The 18,794-nt window shown below is 48.4% G+C and overlaps 1 protein-coding gene across 1 annotated transcript in view; it reads right to left on the bottom strand.

Moving 5' to 3' along the window:
• The window catches only part of CACNA2D3 (calcium voltage-gated channel auxiliary subunit alpha2delta 3), an 841,437-nt gene extending 825,501 nt beyond the window's left edge, over positions 1-15,936 (bottom strand). The window contains 2 exon segments of the mRNA XM_033132710.1: positions 14,908-14,989; positions 15,661-15,936. Coding sequence (XP_032988601.1) covers positions 14,908-14,989; positions 15,661-15,782 — 204 coding nt within the window. The 5' untranslated portion in view covers positions 15,783-15,936.
• Positions 15,937-18,794: the final 2,858 nt, after the last annotated feature.

Raw genomic sequence — 18,794 nt, 5'->3', positions numbered from 1 at the left:
GTTTAGAGCACTTTTTTTCTTAACACATTTACTACATTGTGAGATCAATTTACTGCTCAAAGCCAGCCTTCTAAAGAGAATAGAATAAGAATAGAACAGAATAGAACAGAACACAGTCGAATAGAACAGACCAGACTGCACTACAGAGAATAAGACTAAGTAATGCTTTATAAAACTTGTGTGTCACGTGGTAAGTTGTGTGCAATGGGTTGCAGTGAAGCATGTATTTTTTTACTGTGGGGTCATGGTCAAAACAGTTTGAAAACTGCTGACTTCAGAAAAATACAGTTTTGTGCCTAAAAGGCCCCCGGGGAGGTGGGGGGGGCACAATTCTTGTAGCAGGGAGATTAGGAGCAGCCTTTTATGGGAAGCAGACGGCATCTTTCATACCGATGTTCACCAAACGATTTTCTGCTAAAGAGTTGGTAACCATAGGTCCCTGTAACCTATTTGGTAAGAAGAAAAGCCATCGGTGACGGGTCAACAAATTCCTCTCCATCTCACAATTGGAGAATGACCACTTCAACTCTGCTCAGTGATTTCTAAATAAACTGCTTCAACAATCAGGCATGCTCCTGGGTACTTCTGACTTAAAAGATAAACTGCCTGACTTGTTCCAAAGTTCCCATTTTTATGGCAGAAGAAAAGCTCCATTTACACCATGCATATCGAGGAAGGCTGAACCCAGTGCCAGCTTCAGGCTGGGTCCACAGGCCCCACCACAACCTCTGGCCCAGGACAGCACAGACTTCACACACACACACATACTTAAGCAAACCACAGTAGGAAGATGTGCACACTTCCTCCCAGCAGAAAAGAGAGAGCATGATGGAGTCTCTTTAGGGGAAGCCAGCAACCTTCCCAGCGGTGAGATATCAGCAACATTTCTCAAAGCATGGTCCCTACACCACCAACGTCAGAATCACCAAAGAAGTTCGCTAAAATACAGGTTCCTGGGCTCTGGGCTAAGCTGACTGAGTCTGAATCTCTGGGAGTGGGGCCCCGGAATAATTCATTTTAATGAGCTCCACAAGTGATATTTCTGATGATAAAGTCTGACATTCTCTAGAGTCAGGGCTTGGCAGCCAGACCAGGCAACAAGCAGGGTGGGCAGTGTAGATGGTGAGAATGGCATGGGCCGAGGGAGAAGGGTGACACAGCCTGGTGTGGGGGGGGCTGTGAGCCATGTGTGGTCACTGAAGCATTCAGGGTGAGGGCTGAAAGGTGGCACCCACCACAGCTCTGCATGCCTCACTGAGTATTCAATGGGTGTCTGCTGAAGCAGGAAGGAAAGGAGGGAGGGAAGAAAACATTTTCAACATTAGGTTAAAAGCAAGTGTGTTCTTGTAAGCCTGTTACAACAGCTGAAGATTTTCCCAAATCATGCTATTCTGCCCCAAGTGAAGCATTTGGTCACTTGACGCTCTATTGTAAAAAAAGAGAAGGTCTGAGGCCTCGAGTTTCCAGATGGGTTTATCAGCACTGAATAAACGCTTGACTACCTGCTCTATCTCCTATTCGCTTCACTTATGCAGATCGTGCTAACGGGGGAATGTTCACTGACGACACACTGGGACACAATCTTTTGGCTGTTAAAAAAGATACATTGGGGAACATTTTCTCGAGGTGAAAGTCACTTCACTTCAAAGTGAAGTAATCTGAGGGAAGTCCGCAAAAACGCCCTTGTGCGAGGCGAGTAGAGTAAGTGTCCTGTGCAGTCCGGCAAGGCAGCTATGAAAGGCATGGGGCAGGGGGCAGAGGGACATGGGGCTAGAGGCTGCCTCTCTCTGTCCTCTAGAAGTCCTCTGCGTGACATGGTGCCTTCCATGCCTCTGCTTGCTCAATGCACAAGCCCAGGGCTGACATTCCTGATTTATTATGACACCTGGGCACTGCCACTGGGCCCCCGAGCACCCACAGGTAAAGGGTCTGGTTCTCCAGATCTGCTCCAGCTCAGAAGTCCTCTCATCCCCTTCTGAGTGAGCAGTCAGGCTCAGCAGGAAGGTAAAAGGCAGACATCAGATTCCGGTCGCTGCGCGACTACACGGTGAATTCTGAGTGTGAGATGACACGGGACGCTCCACACAGCAAAAATCATCCTGGGAGCCTCAGGGCCTCCAGAGCGCAATGTCCCAGGGAGGAGCTGGACTCAAGACTCCTCCGAAAGTCTCAAAACGCAATACCCTGCTGGGCCTGATACTGGGGGACATAGGGGCTGGAGCTAATAACCATATTTTGGCAAAACTGCCCCCAATTAAAGCCATGTAATTTAATTCCCACTTCCCAGCCAGCTGCTCCCCCCTCCTCTCGGAGGGGCTGCCGCAGACTTGCGGCACTTCCCAAGGCCAGGCCTGCCGAAGACAGACAGCGGGCAACTGCACCTGCAGGGTACAAATGCAAATAACCCCAACTCGATTTATGGCCTCTCACGAGGTTTCCTCCGACACAGAGGTGCTGGACCCAGCCATGTAGGGCGCAGCCGGGATGTCGTCCAGAAGTGGGCAGCTCCGCTCCGTGGATGCTGCAGGTACACACAGTGGACGAAGAATCAGCTCCAATTGCCTGCAGCGCACAGATGCAGAACCCCCGCTCCAGTGGTGTAAAAAATAAATAAATAAACAAACAAATATGAAATAAAAGGAAGCCGCACTGAGAAGGTGAAGTCATGCTTCGAAAACACCGTGTAACATCTTGATGCTGGCGGGGCCTCAGAGAAGGCCAGGTAACTAACTACCCCATGTGAAGGTGAAGGGGTAGAAATTAAAATCCCCATTTCTCCCGAACGTCACTGGCAATGCAGCGTTCGAGCGCTCCTCGGAATTAGCTGCAGCAGCCTCCTAATTGCCTTTGCCAAGTTGCCTCCCCAGGTTGATGGTGGCGGCTGCGCGGCCCCATCAGTCTCGCTTGGTGCTCCTCGTGCACCCGCCCGGCACTGCGGTGCTCCCGCCCGGCACTGCGGTGCTCCCGCGGCAGCTGCTCGGCTTGGCACTGCGGAAGCAACAGGACCTCTAAGGCTCCTGGGGAAACTCGGCCATGTGTACAGGGTGCTGACCAAGATGGGCTGGGGAGCTCCCAAGGGTAAGGAGGGGGTCGCAGGCTGGGGGAAGTGAGGACCAGCTGGCTCGGCTGTCTGGCAGTCCCTGCTGGCACCGAGAGGCGGTGGGCGAGGGACCTGCCCGCAGGGCTTCAGAGCTGGATGGCTGCAGAGGGGAGGCTGTCCCCGACTTCTTGCGGCACCCACGCCTAATACTAGGGACTCGTAAGGCCCAGCGTTGGGGAATAAATGAAGAAAGCGATGTGAAGGACCTAGCTCTTGGCCTGTGTTCAACAGCATTCTTACTCTCGTCACCAGTCTGTGAGCACCAGGAAAAGGGCTCAGCTAGGCCCTTCCTTTTCTTATCTGTTCATTCATGCATTCGGCAACAACCCTAAAGCCCACCCCAAAGACAGTTCTGTGCTAAGTGCCAAAGGGGGCCCTCTCCGAAAGAACACGCCTGCTCTCAGGGACTTTAAGGTCTAGTTTACCTGCCTCCTCGTCAACACACCCCACTGAAAGAGATAAGGGGTCCTCAGGATATCGCACATCCCCAGACCTGCCAAGGGCACCACCGGATCCGCCAGACTCATTCCAGGCAAGATAAAACTGACTCTAGTGGGTCCAAGAGCTATGCCCTTCAAGCTAGCTGACAATCATGCAGAAAAGCAGAACCGTGACTCCCCTAAGGGGAAAATAAAATAAGCACCATGAAACATCCAGGACAGAGACAAAAAAATGGGGATAACAAAGACAGAGGAACTAAAATGTACTGGGCACTTCCCGGATATCCAGTTCTGTGCTAAGACTGTTACATGCCAACATAGCTAATCCTCACCACAACCCCATTTTACAGATAAGGAGCCCGAGGCCTGGCTGAAGAAAGGCCAAGCTACAACTGAAAGCCACATCTGTCTTGACCCAAAGTCCCAGAGCCCAGCCTGGCTCTTCCACACAACCATTCACACATCATAACGGGGCATACACAAAGGGAACTTTAACCAAATTCAATGAGACTGTCAGAAAGGTTTCTTAAGAGTCAGACCTAATAAGGGGAGGACTAGCTGACCTGTAAAGGAACTCAAAAGACCAACAGCATCATTTTATTATAAAACAAGGGAGAACCATAAAAAGCTAGAGGACTTACTGGGCCCTTTCCTCAGTTCAGCTATTGCCCTTTTTAATTCTGTATTATGAAAACATATGGCAATGCACCCAAACAAGATTAAGTATTCCGCTGGGGAAAGGATTAAGGGCAGGAAGAAATTTCCCACAACCGCCCCAGTGAGCGGACACCAGGCTGTGACGAAAGCGCAGGAAAAATGCTGATGCTGGGAAATACCAAGAAGCCCTTGCTCAGACCCCACTGCACCCCCGGCACTTGACCAGGATTCATACCACCCAGGCTCCGTGCCGGCCTCTGCCACCTGGAGCTGTACAGCCTGGGCAGAGTCTCACTCTCTGTCTCAGTTTCTACACCTGTAAAATGGAGATGATGATAGAACCAAGCTCAGGAGTGGGTGTAAGGAATTAAATGAAATAATGCTAATAAAGCACCTGTATCATTATTAGGGTTACTGCCTAAGAAGCACTTATAGGGCTCAGTGATGGGCAGCTTTAGTGGAGGTGTCCAAATAAGGCCTCCAGATGGCCTGATAGCAACTCTCCCCCAAGTGGACACACTGCTGTGTTCAGCAGCCAACGTGCCCTGGTATGTGGGAGCAGCTCCTAGGGATTAACAATAACTAATAATAACAATGGCAACAGTAACAACAGCCCACCGCATCTAAACACTTCCTATGAGCTACTTACAGCGAAGCGTCCTGTGTGCGGCTTCTCACTCATACCTCTCAGCTCCACCCTAGAAGTCCGTACCATTGCGCCCATTTGACAGGTAAGAACACAGGTTCAGCGACCGACTTGTCAGGGTCAGAAGACTAGTCAGCGGAGCGGTAGCATCAGATTCCAAACCGGACTAGTCTGACTCATATCCAGACTCTCACCTCTATACTCTGCCTTCCCAAGACCAACCAACCCTCTTTAAAGATTTTTAAAATCAGTAATTCTCTATTTTCTTTCTAACTCTATATGGGCTCTTCCTATAATTCATAGGGCATTTGTTTCATGCAAAAAAAAAAAAAAAAAACTGAAAATCTTGCTGTTGAAGTAGAAAATCCAGCATGAGTCTGTAATTCTGAAATTCCTGTTCTGGGAAATATGTACGGTTGGGGGTTTTTTTGGAACAGGTTAGTGAGCTGTGAGCCCTTTCCTGAGAGGATTACACCTTATTTCAGGGTGACTAGATGACTTCTGATGTTCTGAAACACTCGAAGTCGGCCACAGACCGAGCTTTTAAAGTAGTTGCCAGTTTTTATTAACAAAGGGAAACAGCCGTGTATATTAAAACACGTTTGCACACCTTGTAATGAGTGTCTGATAGTGATCCCTTTAAAGTGTGCCCTGTGAGCCTGTGTGCAAAAGCGTAACATTCCGACAGAAGCCCAGGCCAGAACGGAGAGGAAAGAACAGTCAAACTTCAACATTACCATCCAAGACGCCAAACGACTATCATTTATGTCAGTGGGGCAAAAACCCTGCCCACTGAGCTGTTTGCACATGATGTGATCATGTTGTGCTAATAGAAATTTCACTGATGATGGAAACTGGTAGGAAGCTAAGAGTGAAGCTGTGTGTGACGACACGTGGCCAAAGACTACCCACCTCCAGTGGATTTATTGCCTCCCACACCTATTTTTCTTTTAACAATATTTTTCCGCCTCTGCCTCAGTGAAGCACAATGGAAAAAGCCATTATGGATGGCGCAGAGACAAAGAGCCAAATACCTGCCCGGTGTTTCTGACGCTCACCTTGCTTTGCAAATTACAGCACAATGTTATAGCAAGAACAAACTGGAATCCCGCAACTGCCCGCCTTCACTGTACAAGGGACAGGATGAGGAAAATGTGGGAAAGAAAGCAAAAGAAATTCATCTCCTCAGGGACATAATGAATGTTTTTGTTTGTCTAGTGCCCCTGTCACATGAAATGTGTGTGACATACATTGCCTTAATTTGATGAACTCATCACAGAATCAAAGTGACTAAAATTCCAGGTGTCTCTCTTTCTCTTCATTAATAATGAAACGGGACTCTATAAATGAGAGAGTGGCCAGAGATCTAAAACTCCCCATGTGCCACATATTTTAAACTACTTTATATGTGTTATATCATTTAATCTTCCCAAAGCCCGATGACACAGGGGCTTTCATTATTAGTTCTACTATGTCAATGAGCAAGGGACATAAAAGTGGTGTCCCAAACTCTTTGGCCCAAGTGGAACCACATTTACTTTCATTGCTGACTTCCTACTGACTTCCGGTGCTGATTATAATGGCTTTCTGCATAAATAATTTTTAAAAGTTACACAACTACAGTAGCATCCCCCTTCATGATTTCAAAGTGTTGGTGCCTCTGTTTACACAGAGAGGGTGGCAAGTATCACTTGTTCAGCATCTTTAAGGAGATCAGCAGAGGGCCGCAGATGCTCAAAGGCCAAAACACAACAGAACACGCCAAGGAAGCTCTGAAGAGGAGACAGGCAGAGCCAGCGGGAGGAGCCAAGGAACACGGGTGCCTGTCACTGTCTCCTGAGACTTGGTGACAGATGGCAGTCCCCATGCATTGTCGCACCTCCCTGCCCCCGGACTGGAGGGAAGACCACCCTGCCCCAGTGAGGTGCCTCATCCCCAGCTGGCCTCTAGCACTGCTCCCCAGGAAGTGGTTGGGAGAAGTCGGGAGTCTTCCAAAGCCTAGCAAGAAGACTTCTCACAGAAAATACTGCCTAGAACGCAGTCCAAGAGACCATTTGGATTCATATATGTCCACAGGGGCTTCTGGATGCACTCTTAGACCGAGGAAATTTGGGGGGCTCTGGGCTCTCATTCTGGGCAGTGCAGCAGACACAGTCATTCCTCAGCCTGGCGTACCGCCTACATAGCAGAGACAGCCAGGGTGGAGGTAACAAGACCTCGTGTGAGGAGTTCCTCTGGGGGTCTCCCCCACCCTCAGGGAGAAGGGAGCCAATCTCAAGGAGAAGAGTGAGCCTCTGGGCAGAGACTGTGTCCACTGCCACCTCCTCCCTGTTAAGTTGCAGGTGGGATCACCTTCCTACATGCCAGCACGCGGCCCTCACTCATCCCTTCATGCACTTGCTTGTTCACTCCGCCCACATGAATGTGCACAGGTACTCAAGGAAGGTTATCTGAGGAGTTGGTATCTGTGTCCTGCAAACAATCATGACATCAACAACCCTCTGGCAAGAAGCTCTTGCGTGTCCGGCACTGTGCTAGATGCTTTGCATATTTTATTTCATTTGATCCTCCCCACAGTTTGTAAGGTAGAAGGGATTGGTCTCCTGTCACATTTGAGAGTACAGGTTCAGAAATGTTAACCTACAAGGTGACCCTACTAGGAAATGGCAGATCTGGGACTCAAATCCAGGTTCTGACTTCAAGCCATGCCCTCTCAGCTGTTATCCTAGGCTTTAATGGTTTCTGAGGTAATTTCCCAGATGTTGTCTCATTTAATCCTCTCAAACACCCATGAGGTAAAACAACACAGGTATTATTCACTTTTTTTTTTTTTCCAAACAGGAACTGAGGTCAAAAAAGGTCACACAAAGATGAGAGACGATAGCATCGTAGCCAGGTGTGCAGACTCTGGAAGCTCCGCGTGGTCACCTTAGAGAGGCTGCTTAACTTCTGCAAGCCTCAGCTTCTAAATCCATAAAATGGGGTGACTGGTAGTCCCTGACTCATTAGGTTGCTCAGGAAATGTAATGGGATGACGTATGTAAAGTACTTCTCATAGTATCTGCAATGCAGAAACTTCTAGTGAATGCTACCTGTTTTTACAATTGATTAAGCAACTTGCCCAAGGCCACTCAGGAAAAGCTTACAGAAAAGATGAGACAGATGCCACCACTCGTAGGCCAGTGACCTTTTAACAACACTGCGTCTCCAAAGATGTGCGTCTCTGAAAATGCTCCAAGCTCTGGACCTATTACAATAAACAAAGATGGGCAAGGACGCCCCTAGACTGACTGTGGCCAGAACATTAAATTAGGCTGAGCGGATGACCAACCCGGCAGGGAAAAAAAGAAAGCCAAAATGAGGATGGCCTCCCCACAGAGGGGCTTTGCCCCCTGCCCAATGAGCTCTGTGCTTGTTTTAATGCTCTGCCATTATCATCTTGAAATTGTTCATCATTTTAACAAGAGGTCCCATATTTTCCCTTCACACTGGGCCCTGCAAATTATGTAGCTGGTCCTTGTCTCAGCAGATCCTCAGCTTCCAGCTGCCTGCAAAAATCTCAGATGTTGGACAAACCCATGCCTGGCGGACTGGGTCACTGGTTTTCTGTCCTAGCACCCGGGTTGCTCCTCAGGCCACTCTCTCTAGCAGCCCAAGAGGACGAGAACAGTCTCCCCTGTCAGCAGGCAGCATCTGGCACATTCTGTGATGAGCAGCATCCATTTTTATTGGCATACTCATGCACACATAAACTTAATAAGTATAACGGTAATGACATGTGCGAGCCCTGAATATCGACTGGCAGTCGCTTCTCCTAAAACAGATAACCAGCGGTCTTTTCTGTGAACCCACAGCCATTTGCAGCCCTGCCCGATTGGCCTGTCCAGATCATTTACATGGATAACAGCTCTTTTGACCCTGGGAGGGTCCTGTTTTCCAATAGCAGGAGCCAAGATAAACACTCTGAAGTTCACAAAGTGAAGAAATAGCCATCTATTTCTTGTCAGGCGATAATGCCCTCCTTTCCAATTTGGCCTTGAGATGCCCATTAATAGTTTGGCTTCTGAGTTATTTTCATGATCTTGATTTGGGGGTAAGCAGGAAGCTAAGCCACATATAAATTTAATACACCTTATAAATGTAATGCCTGATTTAAACTGCCTTGGAATGAGCATCCAGTGGGTATTGTCCAAAGCAAATGGAAACAGAAATGTTTAACATTTGTTGAAAACATACTTGACCTTTTTCAAAGTTGTATTTGTAAAATAACTTTCTTCTAGCTGCTCACACAGAAATCCTCTAAAACCCGTCAGCTATGCAGATGCCTACTCTGCCAAGGATGAGGGAGGTGTGGCCCAGGCAGAAGCCGTCACTGAGGGGTCCTGCCTTGTGGCTTTACATTTCAGAAACAACCACCTCCAGCGGCTGGTCCCTAAATACTCAAGAAGATCAAGGGACATCAAGTGCCCTCCCCTTCCTCTACATCATGCTCTCCCCTTGAAGGAGAAGCTAGGCTGATGAACATTCTATCAGTGTTGCCAGAGATGAGGAACTTTTCCTCTCATTGAATGATACACAAAAGCCTCACTGCAGTCACTGGAGATGAAACACAGGCCATAATGTCTCTTGTATAAAAATTACATTGAAAGGGAGGCGGATCTCATATGCTAATTCACAGGCTGGCATTTACAACATCTATTGCACTTTTTTCTCATTCTCATTCTCAGCCATCGCAAACCTCGAAGTCAAATCACAGTGTCCCAGGGAACACACAACCTGCTGAAAGTCTCTGACTGGAAGATGCTTCAGGTCTCAACTTGGGAGCTTATTTCAACAAGCACTACGGCTGCAAAAGACGAGGGGATCCCTGAAATAAATGCCGCTGAGGTGTGTACTTGGACAAAGGAAGAGCCCATTTGTGGGTATCTGGTGGTAAATCTGGATTGATGACAGACCTGCAGCAAAGGATCCTTCTGGGAACATGCGCTTCCTAAAGTAAGCCCATCACACCAAGTCATTCATTGATCAGCGTAAGTGGGAGCACTAAACAGCACGTGAGGATCAATCAATATCTGAAAAAGAGAAAAAGGCTAAACCCCCAAACTTGCAGTTGCATGAGCATGTGCTTCAAAGTGCAGGACAATGAAACACTTAGCAGGGCCCCAGATGCTGATACAAGCTATGCCTGTATCACGAACCGGACACCTTCATTGTGCTTGCCCGTGCCTGACAGATTTCGTGATTATTCGGTGGTTTGGTACTCATGTGTTGGACTAACAGCACACTGGTATTATAATAAATAAGATAAAATAAAAATAAGCCAGTTCGAGATCACAATAGTAATTGATCACAATAACCACACTGGAATAAAAATCTGAAGTTTGTCTCTGACAAAAAAACCGTGCTTATGTTTTCATTTCCCTTAATTCTGACTAGCAGCTGTAAATCTAAGCAACAGCGGCTGCAGCAGTTCTTGGTGAGAGAAAAAGCAAAGCAGAATATACCTGGCAGAAAAGAAATTTTGAGAAAAATGAACAAAAGCGGCTCAGACAAAACTGAGCAAAGCCATACAAAAAGAACTTTCTCTGGACAGCAAGGGACTATGTATGAGTTACAATGCAATTAGATATATGCGTGAGTAAGATGCACGAACTGAATGCTGACTGGTTACCCTGACCCGCTAATGCCCTGGTGATTGGGCTAATGAGACCAATAAACTACCCTGAAAGATTGAAAATGGTCATTTCCGAGATTTCGAGACTTTTAAAAATAACCTGCCACGGGAAAGTCCAGTAATTGAAGTGGGACTGTCACTGAAAGCATTGGCAGCATAGGTCGAATGCACTAATCTTGCAGGATGACAAATAACCGTGTTTATTCAACAAAAATGTTCAGCTAAGTAGCACCTCCCCCGTAAAAGCAATCTGTGGAGTGTCAGGCTTCCTAAGGGCAGCATAGCACTGCTACCCAATTCCTGACAAGTGCCTACTCCTATTTAATTATTCAAAAGTCCATCGATTCCCACATTGATAAAAGTCATAATTATCAAAATGGCTTAAAGAGCCAACCTTTTACTTTGCTGACTCTGTCCTGTGGAAAGAGACATCAAGTTATGTATTAAGGCTGCTCTCTCAATAACTAGTTGATAACACACAAAACCTGGTTGTGCATCCCAAGAAATGCTGCACGAGGCATCCAAAATAAATGTCAATTCTTTTCCAGCATTAATGGCAGAGACATACACTACCTGTATTTCTGCTGTGTATTTATCACCACCATTCTGGAAATCTAATTGGAACCTTTCATTCCCATGAACAAGTATGTATTCCCTGAATGCAGGACGAAATAGAATGAAAACCCCAGCTCCTATCCAATTGTCCCTAAGGAGGATGAAATGGCAATCACGCCAGTTTAATGCCTTTTATAGTGAATGTTAGGGGTGTGGAGCCCATGAATTTAAAAGCCTAGGTTACTCCACCTACTAGAATGCTTCTCGCTGAATCCCCAAATTAGAGGGGGTACTGAAGCTATGCCTCCCCAAAGAACCCAAACAAAGCACATTCTTTGGAGAAAATGAAGCAAGATAGAGGCAGCTGAATCCTGGCATGAATATGTCAAATAGGAAAGTTAATTAAAGGGTGAAGTGAATCGAATCCCCTGCAGTATCAGCAGTGAAGGAAGGCAGCATCCACGCACACAGCAGCTCATCAGCTCGCTCCTTCCGGGGCCCGTTATCCTACTACCACTGTAAAACCTCTCAAGATGAACTCCAGCTCAAACCTCCACGTCCACGGTCCTCCATTCTGTACTGACAACACCACAACTTTGCTAAAGCATGGAATACTGCATTTTATAAAAATCGAAAATATCCTCTTTTAAGGAACTATCAGGTTGCTATTCTGAGCTCAGCAAAGACAAGAAGGAAAAAAAATAGGGAAAGTCTGGCAGTGAATACTTAACATATTGTCATAAGCTAAAGTAGCAAAAGCCATGCTATTCAACATAGAAACAACTGATGCAATATTCTCCTTTCGGAAGCCACAACGATGAGGTACATTGTTTCATATTTGTATTTACGTTGATGAAGTGATAACACTGCTATCACCAAGTAAATTACCTAATAAAAACCTGTTACCAAAATGGCAGTTTTCCAAGTCTCCAAACACCTTAAAATAGATGGCCAATTATTATTTAACTTATATTCATAATAACTACTTTGTAAACTTTCTGCCTTGGTGCAAAAATTAAACTCCCATGCCAAAAATGAACATACTAACTACATCAATCGCAACATGAAGCGTCAATTAGAGAAAGTACATAGAGTACATAAAATTATACAGTGGTATACAATATACCTACTTAACTGAAATTCAAGTTTAAATGTCCATGCCTTGAAAGTATAATTACAGTCTATTATGCAACACAGTATTGTCACCTTTGAGTCCCCTTAATACAATGTTAACGCATTTTTAACCAAGTTTCTTAAGTTACTTTGAGAGTATCTTAATTGCTACAGATGAGATGGAAGGAGACATAGGGTTTTGACTTAGAGTAGTAATTTCTCATGCAAATGGCCAAAACCTCAAAAATAAATAAGAGAAAGGCAACCATCTCCTTGCTTTTCCAAAGGATGTTCTACCTCCCACACTCTGAGTACCTCACATCTTTGCTCATTCATCCTCTGAACTCTCTAAACCAATGTCCTTTGTTAATTTTTAAAATACAGTCATATTTGGGGGCAATAGACCAAGAGGGCCAAAAGATACTTGCAAAAAGGCTCCCCAAGTTGTCTGACACACCCTGCCCATCATTCATGGAAGTTCTTGCCTAGCAAGCGAAAGCCATGGGTTATCTCATGGTGGATGACTGCAATCCAAGTGCGAGAACAGATACCCACCCTGGACTTTAATGCCAAACAACAGCTCACCTTCCCCTCACATCAGATTACAAAATGCCAGGCAACAGCAAGAAATGGCAACAAAGCCATAAACAGCTGGAAATAATTACACAATTGTCAAGCTGCAAACATGACAAAAGCGAGGCTACGCTTGTGAATTCACTATCAGAAAGGATGCTGATGAGAAGGTAAGAAGCATTTTCGCTGTTTCCAATTTGCTATTATACAGCAGCCAATAATATGGTTGATGGGGCTTTGTGCAGTGTGTGAGTATGTGTATGTAGGTGTGTGTATATGTGCGTGTTAACTTCAGAGAGAAGGAAAAGCATATGTCATGTGCTCCTACAAAATATGAGTTAGAAGAGATGTAAGCACAACCAAGAAAACAGTCACAGGCTCTGAAGGGTTTCTTTCAGAGTTGCTATAACTAAACTACAACATGCAGATGAAAATATTTCTTTAAAGTTATACAAATATTCTCTTCTTTAAAGGCATAGGGAAAATACACAGGCAATGCGATAGTACAGAACTCTTCACATAAAACATCTGACATGTGGGCAAAATGCCAAAGCAGGGTATAGACTGCTCCAGATAAAAGAATACTCGTGAAAGAATCCATTCCTACCGTGTTTCCCCCGAAAATAAGACCTAGCTGGACCATCAGCTCTAATGCGTCTTTTGGAGCAGAAATTAATATAGATCCGGTCTCATTTTACTATAAGACTGAGTCATATAATATAATATATGTAATATAATATAATATGTTATAATGTAATGGAATATAAGACTTGGGTCTTATATTAATTTTGCTCCAAAAGATGCATTACAGCTGATGGTCCGGCTAGGTCTTATTTCTGGGGAAACATGGTATAAACTGAGAGGTGGGTCAGAGTATGGAAATCATCATCATCCATAAAGGCACATCGTAGCCTCAAGTATTTATCAACTGCCTATGATTCAATGAACTGCTTCCCCCAAATAACAGAGTTCAGCAAACAATCTCTGCACAGTTGCAAAGAATATGGTTACTGGCAATTTTAAACCAGAATAACTTCCGTCATTCTACTGTGGGCTGATGTTTTATTACGATATTTAAATTTCATGTGAGAAACTGTTTCATATAATGTCCCCAAAAATGCTACTCTCTGAAGCAGAATGCCATAAATAAAATACGTACTTGGTTACCAGGCAGCATGAATAACACATATGTTACATTGGCCCAAAAAGCACATTTAAAAATGCTTAAAAGTTAACAATTTAAGCTGTTTGTACCCATTGTCAGAGAATTATCTCCTAAAGGCCAATTGAATTTTCTATCTTTGAGAGAATACCTGGATCAATCCTGTTGATTTGTTAACTGAAATTCTTTTAACCCCTCTAATCTCTTCTCCCCAGCCCATTTCTTTTTTCTTTTCTTCTTGGAGAGGAGGGCAGAGGACCATATATCTCGTAATGTAATTTTAAGCATAATGATGCTTGTTTGAATTAAAATTGATGCCGTTTCTGATAAGAGCCTAATAATCAATTCTCCATTCTCATTACAGAATTATATGGACGCAGACCAATTTCTTAAGTTTGTGGACGACTCTCGTAGGTTATTACCCGGCGGTGCAGCTGAGTGGAAAGATAACCATATTCATTCTCCTTATCTGTAATGATGTAATGCATCCCAGCCCTGGGTCTTGATGATTGGGGAATAATGGAATTGTACAACTGCAGGGATGACAAACAATAGGGCAGCATCTTTCTGTGATACACTGAACCCCAGCCTCACGCAGGCAAGGTGAAAGACATCGTAAAATAGGCATTGATTCTGCCTCTTGGATGAAGTTTGCAGTTTTTGCCAGAGGAGCATCTGCTCTCACACTGAAACAGCTATACCGACACTGAGAGGAGAGCCGCACAGAAACACTCAGTTTTCAGAGCCCCAGCCAGGACAGTGCCATTGAGTATCCTGCTTTTCTTTGTGTTTAGAATCAAGTGTCATCTAAAAATAACCGGTTGGTCGGGAGAAGTCACTGCACAGTACATTGCCAAGAAACCGTGGGATCAGAGACACCTCTGATAACTAATGCTGCTGGGTGTTCACGTTTGTTTGGAAAACTAAATCTGCCTCCATTTTCTGTGCTGGAAAAGCCCTCGTCTCCTGCAACCACAGAAACCTTACCTTTTGCAGAAGCTGGGAGCCCGAGTACTTAGCAGCAATGGATTTTATCTCCCCACCAAAAGCCGAGGCCCAGAGCTTCACCCTACAGGGAGAAAGGGCACAAGAACAAATGTAACACCCGTGTCACAGCCAACACGCACGCACACGCACACATGGGCTGTGGCTGAAGAAGCCCGGCGATTAACATTGGATTTTTCAAAAAAGAAGAAGAAGAAAGAAAAAGCGCCTTGGTAGAAACTGCCAGCACCAAACTGCAGAGCACAGCGCGGGAGGGGGCCACAAGGGGAGGAGGTCACATAGTTCAAAATGCGTAAAGTCTCCTTAGGCTCACTATAAAGATCACTGGGTTTTATTTGAATAATTGCCTGGGAACTTACCCACCTCAAATGGGTATCACGGGGCAAATACTAGTCAGAAGAAATCCATCATCACCCCTCCCCAAAAAGAAGTGAGATGGCGAGATAGCAAAGAGGGGGTTAAACAAACGGCCCGTGGAAGTTGGATTCGGTAAACAGGCTTCAAAGTTGATGCTGTCACTTGACATGAGCCTCTCCAGGTCGCACTCGCCAACCCGAGAGGATACCACCGCAGCCTCACCGCCCCACTCAACCGCTGGAAGGCAGGTGCGAGGGGCGAGGCCGACGCCCGCGGCAAGTCCTGCCCAGCCGCACCTGCAGGCGCCCAAACTTGGGCACAATGGGTCGCGCGGGCGGCGGGATCCCCTCCCCGGGCAGCGCAGAAGCCAGCACTTACACGGAGAGTGGAATCTGCTGCTCCGAGCGCACCACGTCCCCCAGCGCGGCGCAGAGAAACGCGGTGGCGAGGAGCGCCGAGGCCCCCCGGGACGCGCGGCGCTGCGAGCCCTGCCGGGCCATGCTGGGCTCCCTCCGACGCGCCGGCCGCGGCGACAAGAGCGGCCGCCCGGAGCTGCAAGGAGCGGGCGGTGGGCGAGCGCGCTGGACTGCCTGCTCCGCGCCGCCCCGCCTGCCTCTCGTGCGCCGGGCTCACTTGGGGAGCAGAAAAAGGAGCGAGTGGGGTGGGGGGAAAGAGGGCGGAGAGGAGGGAGGGAAGAGAGGTGGAGAGGGAGGCAGGAGGGGGAGGAGGATTGAAGACGCGCCTCTCTCAGCGGCGGCCGCCCGGCCCCGCCTCGGCGGCCCCGGGGAGTCCGGCGGGCCGCGGCGGGAGGGCGGGAGGCGCCGCGCGGGCGGGGACTCGCAAACTCCAGTGTCCTTGGCCGGGGCGGAACGCGCCCTGCCCCGCCCGACCCACTGCGGCCGCCGAGTTCTTTACAACTCCGCAGTCAGCCACCGCGGGCGCGACTCTCCGGCTGGCCCCGGGCGGTCCCGCAGCCCCAGCGACCCGAGCCGGGGGTCGGGGTGGGGGTGGGGGCTCAGGGGGGAGGCCGAGGGCCGCGCGCGGCGCCCCGCACTTTGCCAGTGGCAGCCCCGAGCCTGCCTCGCACGCCCAGTCCGAGTCAGGGGCGGCGGGGTCAGGTTCTGCCGAGCCTAGAGGTGGCGCGACCCCCACCGCCGCCGCGCAATTTTCCAGTGGGAAGGGCGGGTGAAGAAGCAAAAGTCTCAGGAAGCCACGATCGCGGCGGCGGCGGCCGGGGTCGCACACGGGAGGAACGGGTGGGCTTGGGACCGGGGACTCAGCGGGTTCCGGCCCGGGCACCGCCGTGTGGCCGCCCGCAGCGGCTCCCAGGGCCGCTGCGTTTGACGGGAAGACGGGGAGGGCGGCGCTGCCGCGTTGGCGCGGGCGCACGAGAGCGGGGCTGCCCGCGCCTGCCCGCAGCGGGGCCGCCCTTGCGCTCCCGAACCGGGGCCAGGGCTTCCGAGCAGGTCTCGCTGGGACCCGCTGAGGCCCGGCAGCCGCGCAACTGCGGCGAGTGGCGGCGGCCGAGATGTCAGGGCTGGGCAGGGAAGCAAACGCAGCGCCAAGTCCTTGCCGACTGGCAGGCACACTACCTGGGTTTCGGGAATAAAAGACTCCTCTGAGACCCGGGGGTTACCCGCTCCCCACTCCAACCCCAGCCACCGGCGGAGGCGCATTCCAGTGGCCGGCTGAGGAAGAAGGGGCAAGGGGAAAGGAGTCGGGGTACCCTCGGGCGCCCTGAGAACTAGGTTACCCCGCGGCCTCGGTCGCCGCCGCCCCCTCCCTGGGACCCGGTTTCGATCCTCTGACCCCGGTGCGAGGTCTGGGGTGTCACTGGGAACTTTGTGGAGCCCTTGCGCCGACTGGTAGTGAAGACCTACACTAGTGAGGCTGAGTCATCCTCGATCGGCCGAGCGCAACTCAGTGACCCCGCCGAGCCGCGTGCTCTTGACGTCGTGGGGTCTCCCGGGGCGTCCGCCGCCCGGGTGCGCCTCATTTGCCTGCCTCCGCACCAAGAGCTTTGCGTTCTTCCCTGTCCTCGCCTTCTGCCTCAGCACCCTTAGCTTTCAGGGAAGTGTGTAAGGATGGGCTTCGGCTTCCGCAGAGTTGTGTCGGGTGAGGATCTAGGCCGCCTCTCCAGCCCAGCAGTTCCTGGAAAAAGTTACCCCAACAGATGCTGGGCTTGATCTCAGAGTTGGCTTCGCCGGTAGGACTGCCAAGGGGGCATTGGTGCTTTTTCCGAGTGCGGGAAAACCCCGGGCTCCTGGGGGCCGGTCGCGCTCCCACCTCTGGGCGCAGCACAGGGAACAGGCCCCACCGAGGAAGCGCCAGGTGCGTCCAGCCCACGGGCAGTGTCTCCAATCTCCACGGATGACTAACCGGTTATAATGAATTCTGCGCTTCTGTGCACGCCTCCCGTCTGTGGACGCAAGCTAGCAGTTCCAAACTGAGCCAAGGGCTGCCTGACCCCGGGGCAAGTGGTCAAGATGGCTTTGCTGCTCAAATTGGGGGCTGGGAGAAAATTAATTTTCCTGTCAGAACCCAGGAGCCTTTTTTCTAAATGAATGAGGGAGGGAGGGAGGGAAAGAAGGAAGGAGGGAAAGCATACTAGCCCTTATTAGTAAGGCTGCAATCCATTACCTATATGGTATCTACATGATAACAGCCTTTCATGCAGTCCCTCATTCATCCAGTGAGTAATTGTCAAGCATCTGTGTGATAGGATGGTAGGATGTGCTGGAGACCCAGTGGACAGTAAATCAGACACCTGCCTTCACAGAGTTAATGTACAAGCAAGGGAGACAGGATTTGCTCCAAAAGCCATGATGATAAATGCATAATTATAAACTTTGACAAGGGGTCAACTATAGTGTGTGTGACCAAAAAAAGTCCCTGTAGCATCCATCCTATTGTTATCCCTATTGACTGATGGGAAAATTGAGGCACAAAATAATATCACTTAACCACATTTAAACAACCATTTGACTGCTGGACTATATTGAGAGCCACTTGGGCATAAGGTCATGAGGAGTTTTTATGATGAAGTCATTATGCTCGGCCAGCCTGACACAGGTGATCTCCACAGGCATTTCCAGGCAACGAAAGAGTAATGAAGAGAGGAGCCCTGACACACGGCGTCACAGTCCCAGGAAAGTGGCATCTTGAGCATTTATAACTTACACGCAATCTGAAACAGAGCATTATGCACAATACATTTAAGATGGACCCCCACTAAACATTTTCTACTCTCTGAAAAATAAAAATAAAACGATCTAATAATAAATCCAGAACTCAAAGTGGCACAAAAAATTGGGGGTTTGTGTGGCTACATCAGGACAAGGGACGAGGAGCACCTTTCAGTGTGCCAAGTGCAACAGCAAGCATTGGGTCCTACTTGCCATTTTCACCCAAAAGCCTGTAATTCAATACCCAACTTTCAGGTGAAGCATTGAATGCAGCCAAATGAGCCTGCATACTCTGTCCAATCAGCTGAGGACATTGCACTTGTCCTG

This window comes from Rhinolophus ferrumequinum, chromosome 17 (assembly GCF_004115265.2).
Source record: "Rhinolophus ferrumequinum isolate MPI-CBG mRhiFer1 chromosome 17, mRhiFer1_v1.p, whole genome shotgun sequence".
NCBI classification, from domain to species: Eukaryota; Metazoa; Chordata; class Mammalia; order Chiroptera; family Rhinolophidae; genus Rhinolophus; species Rhinolophus ferrumequinum.
The sequence above is the reverse complement of the archived record's forward strand: the minus strand, read 5'-3'. Positions and strand labels throughout refer to the sequence as shown.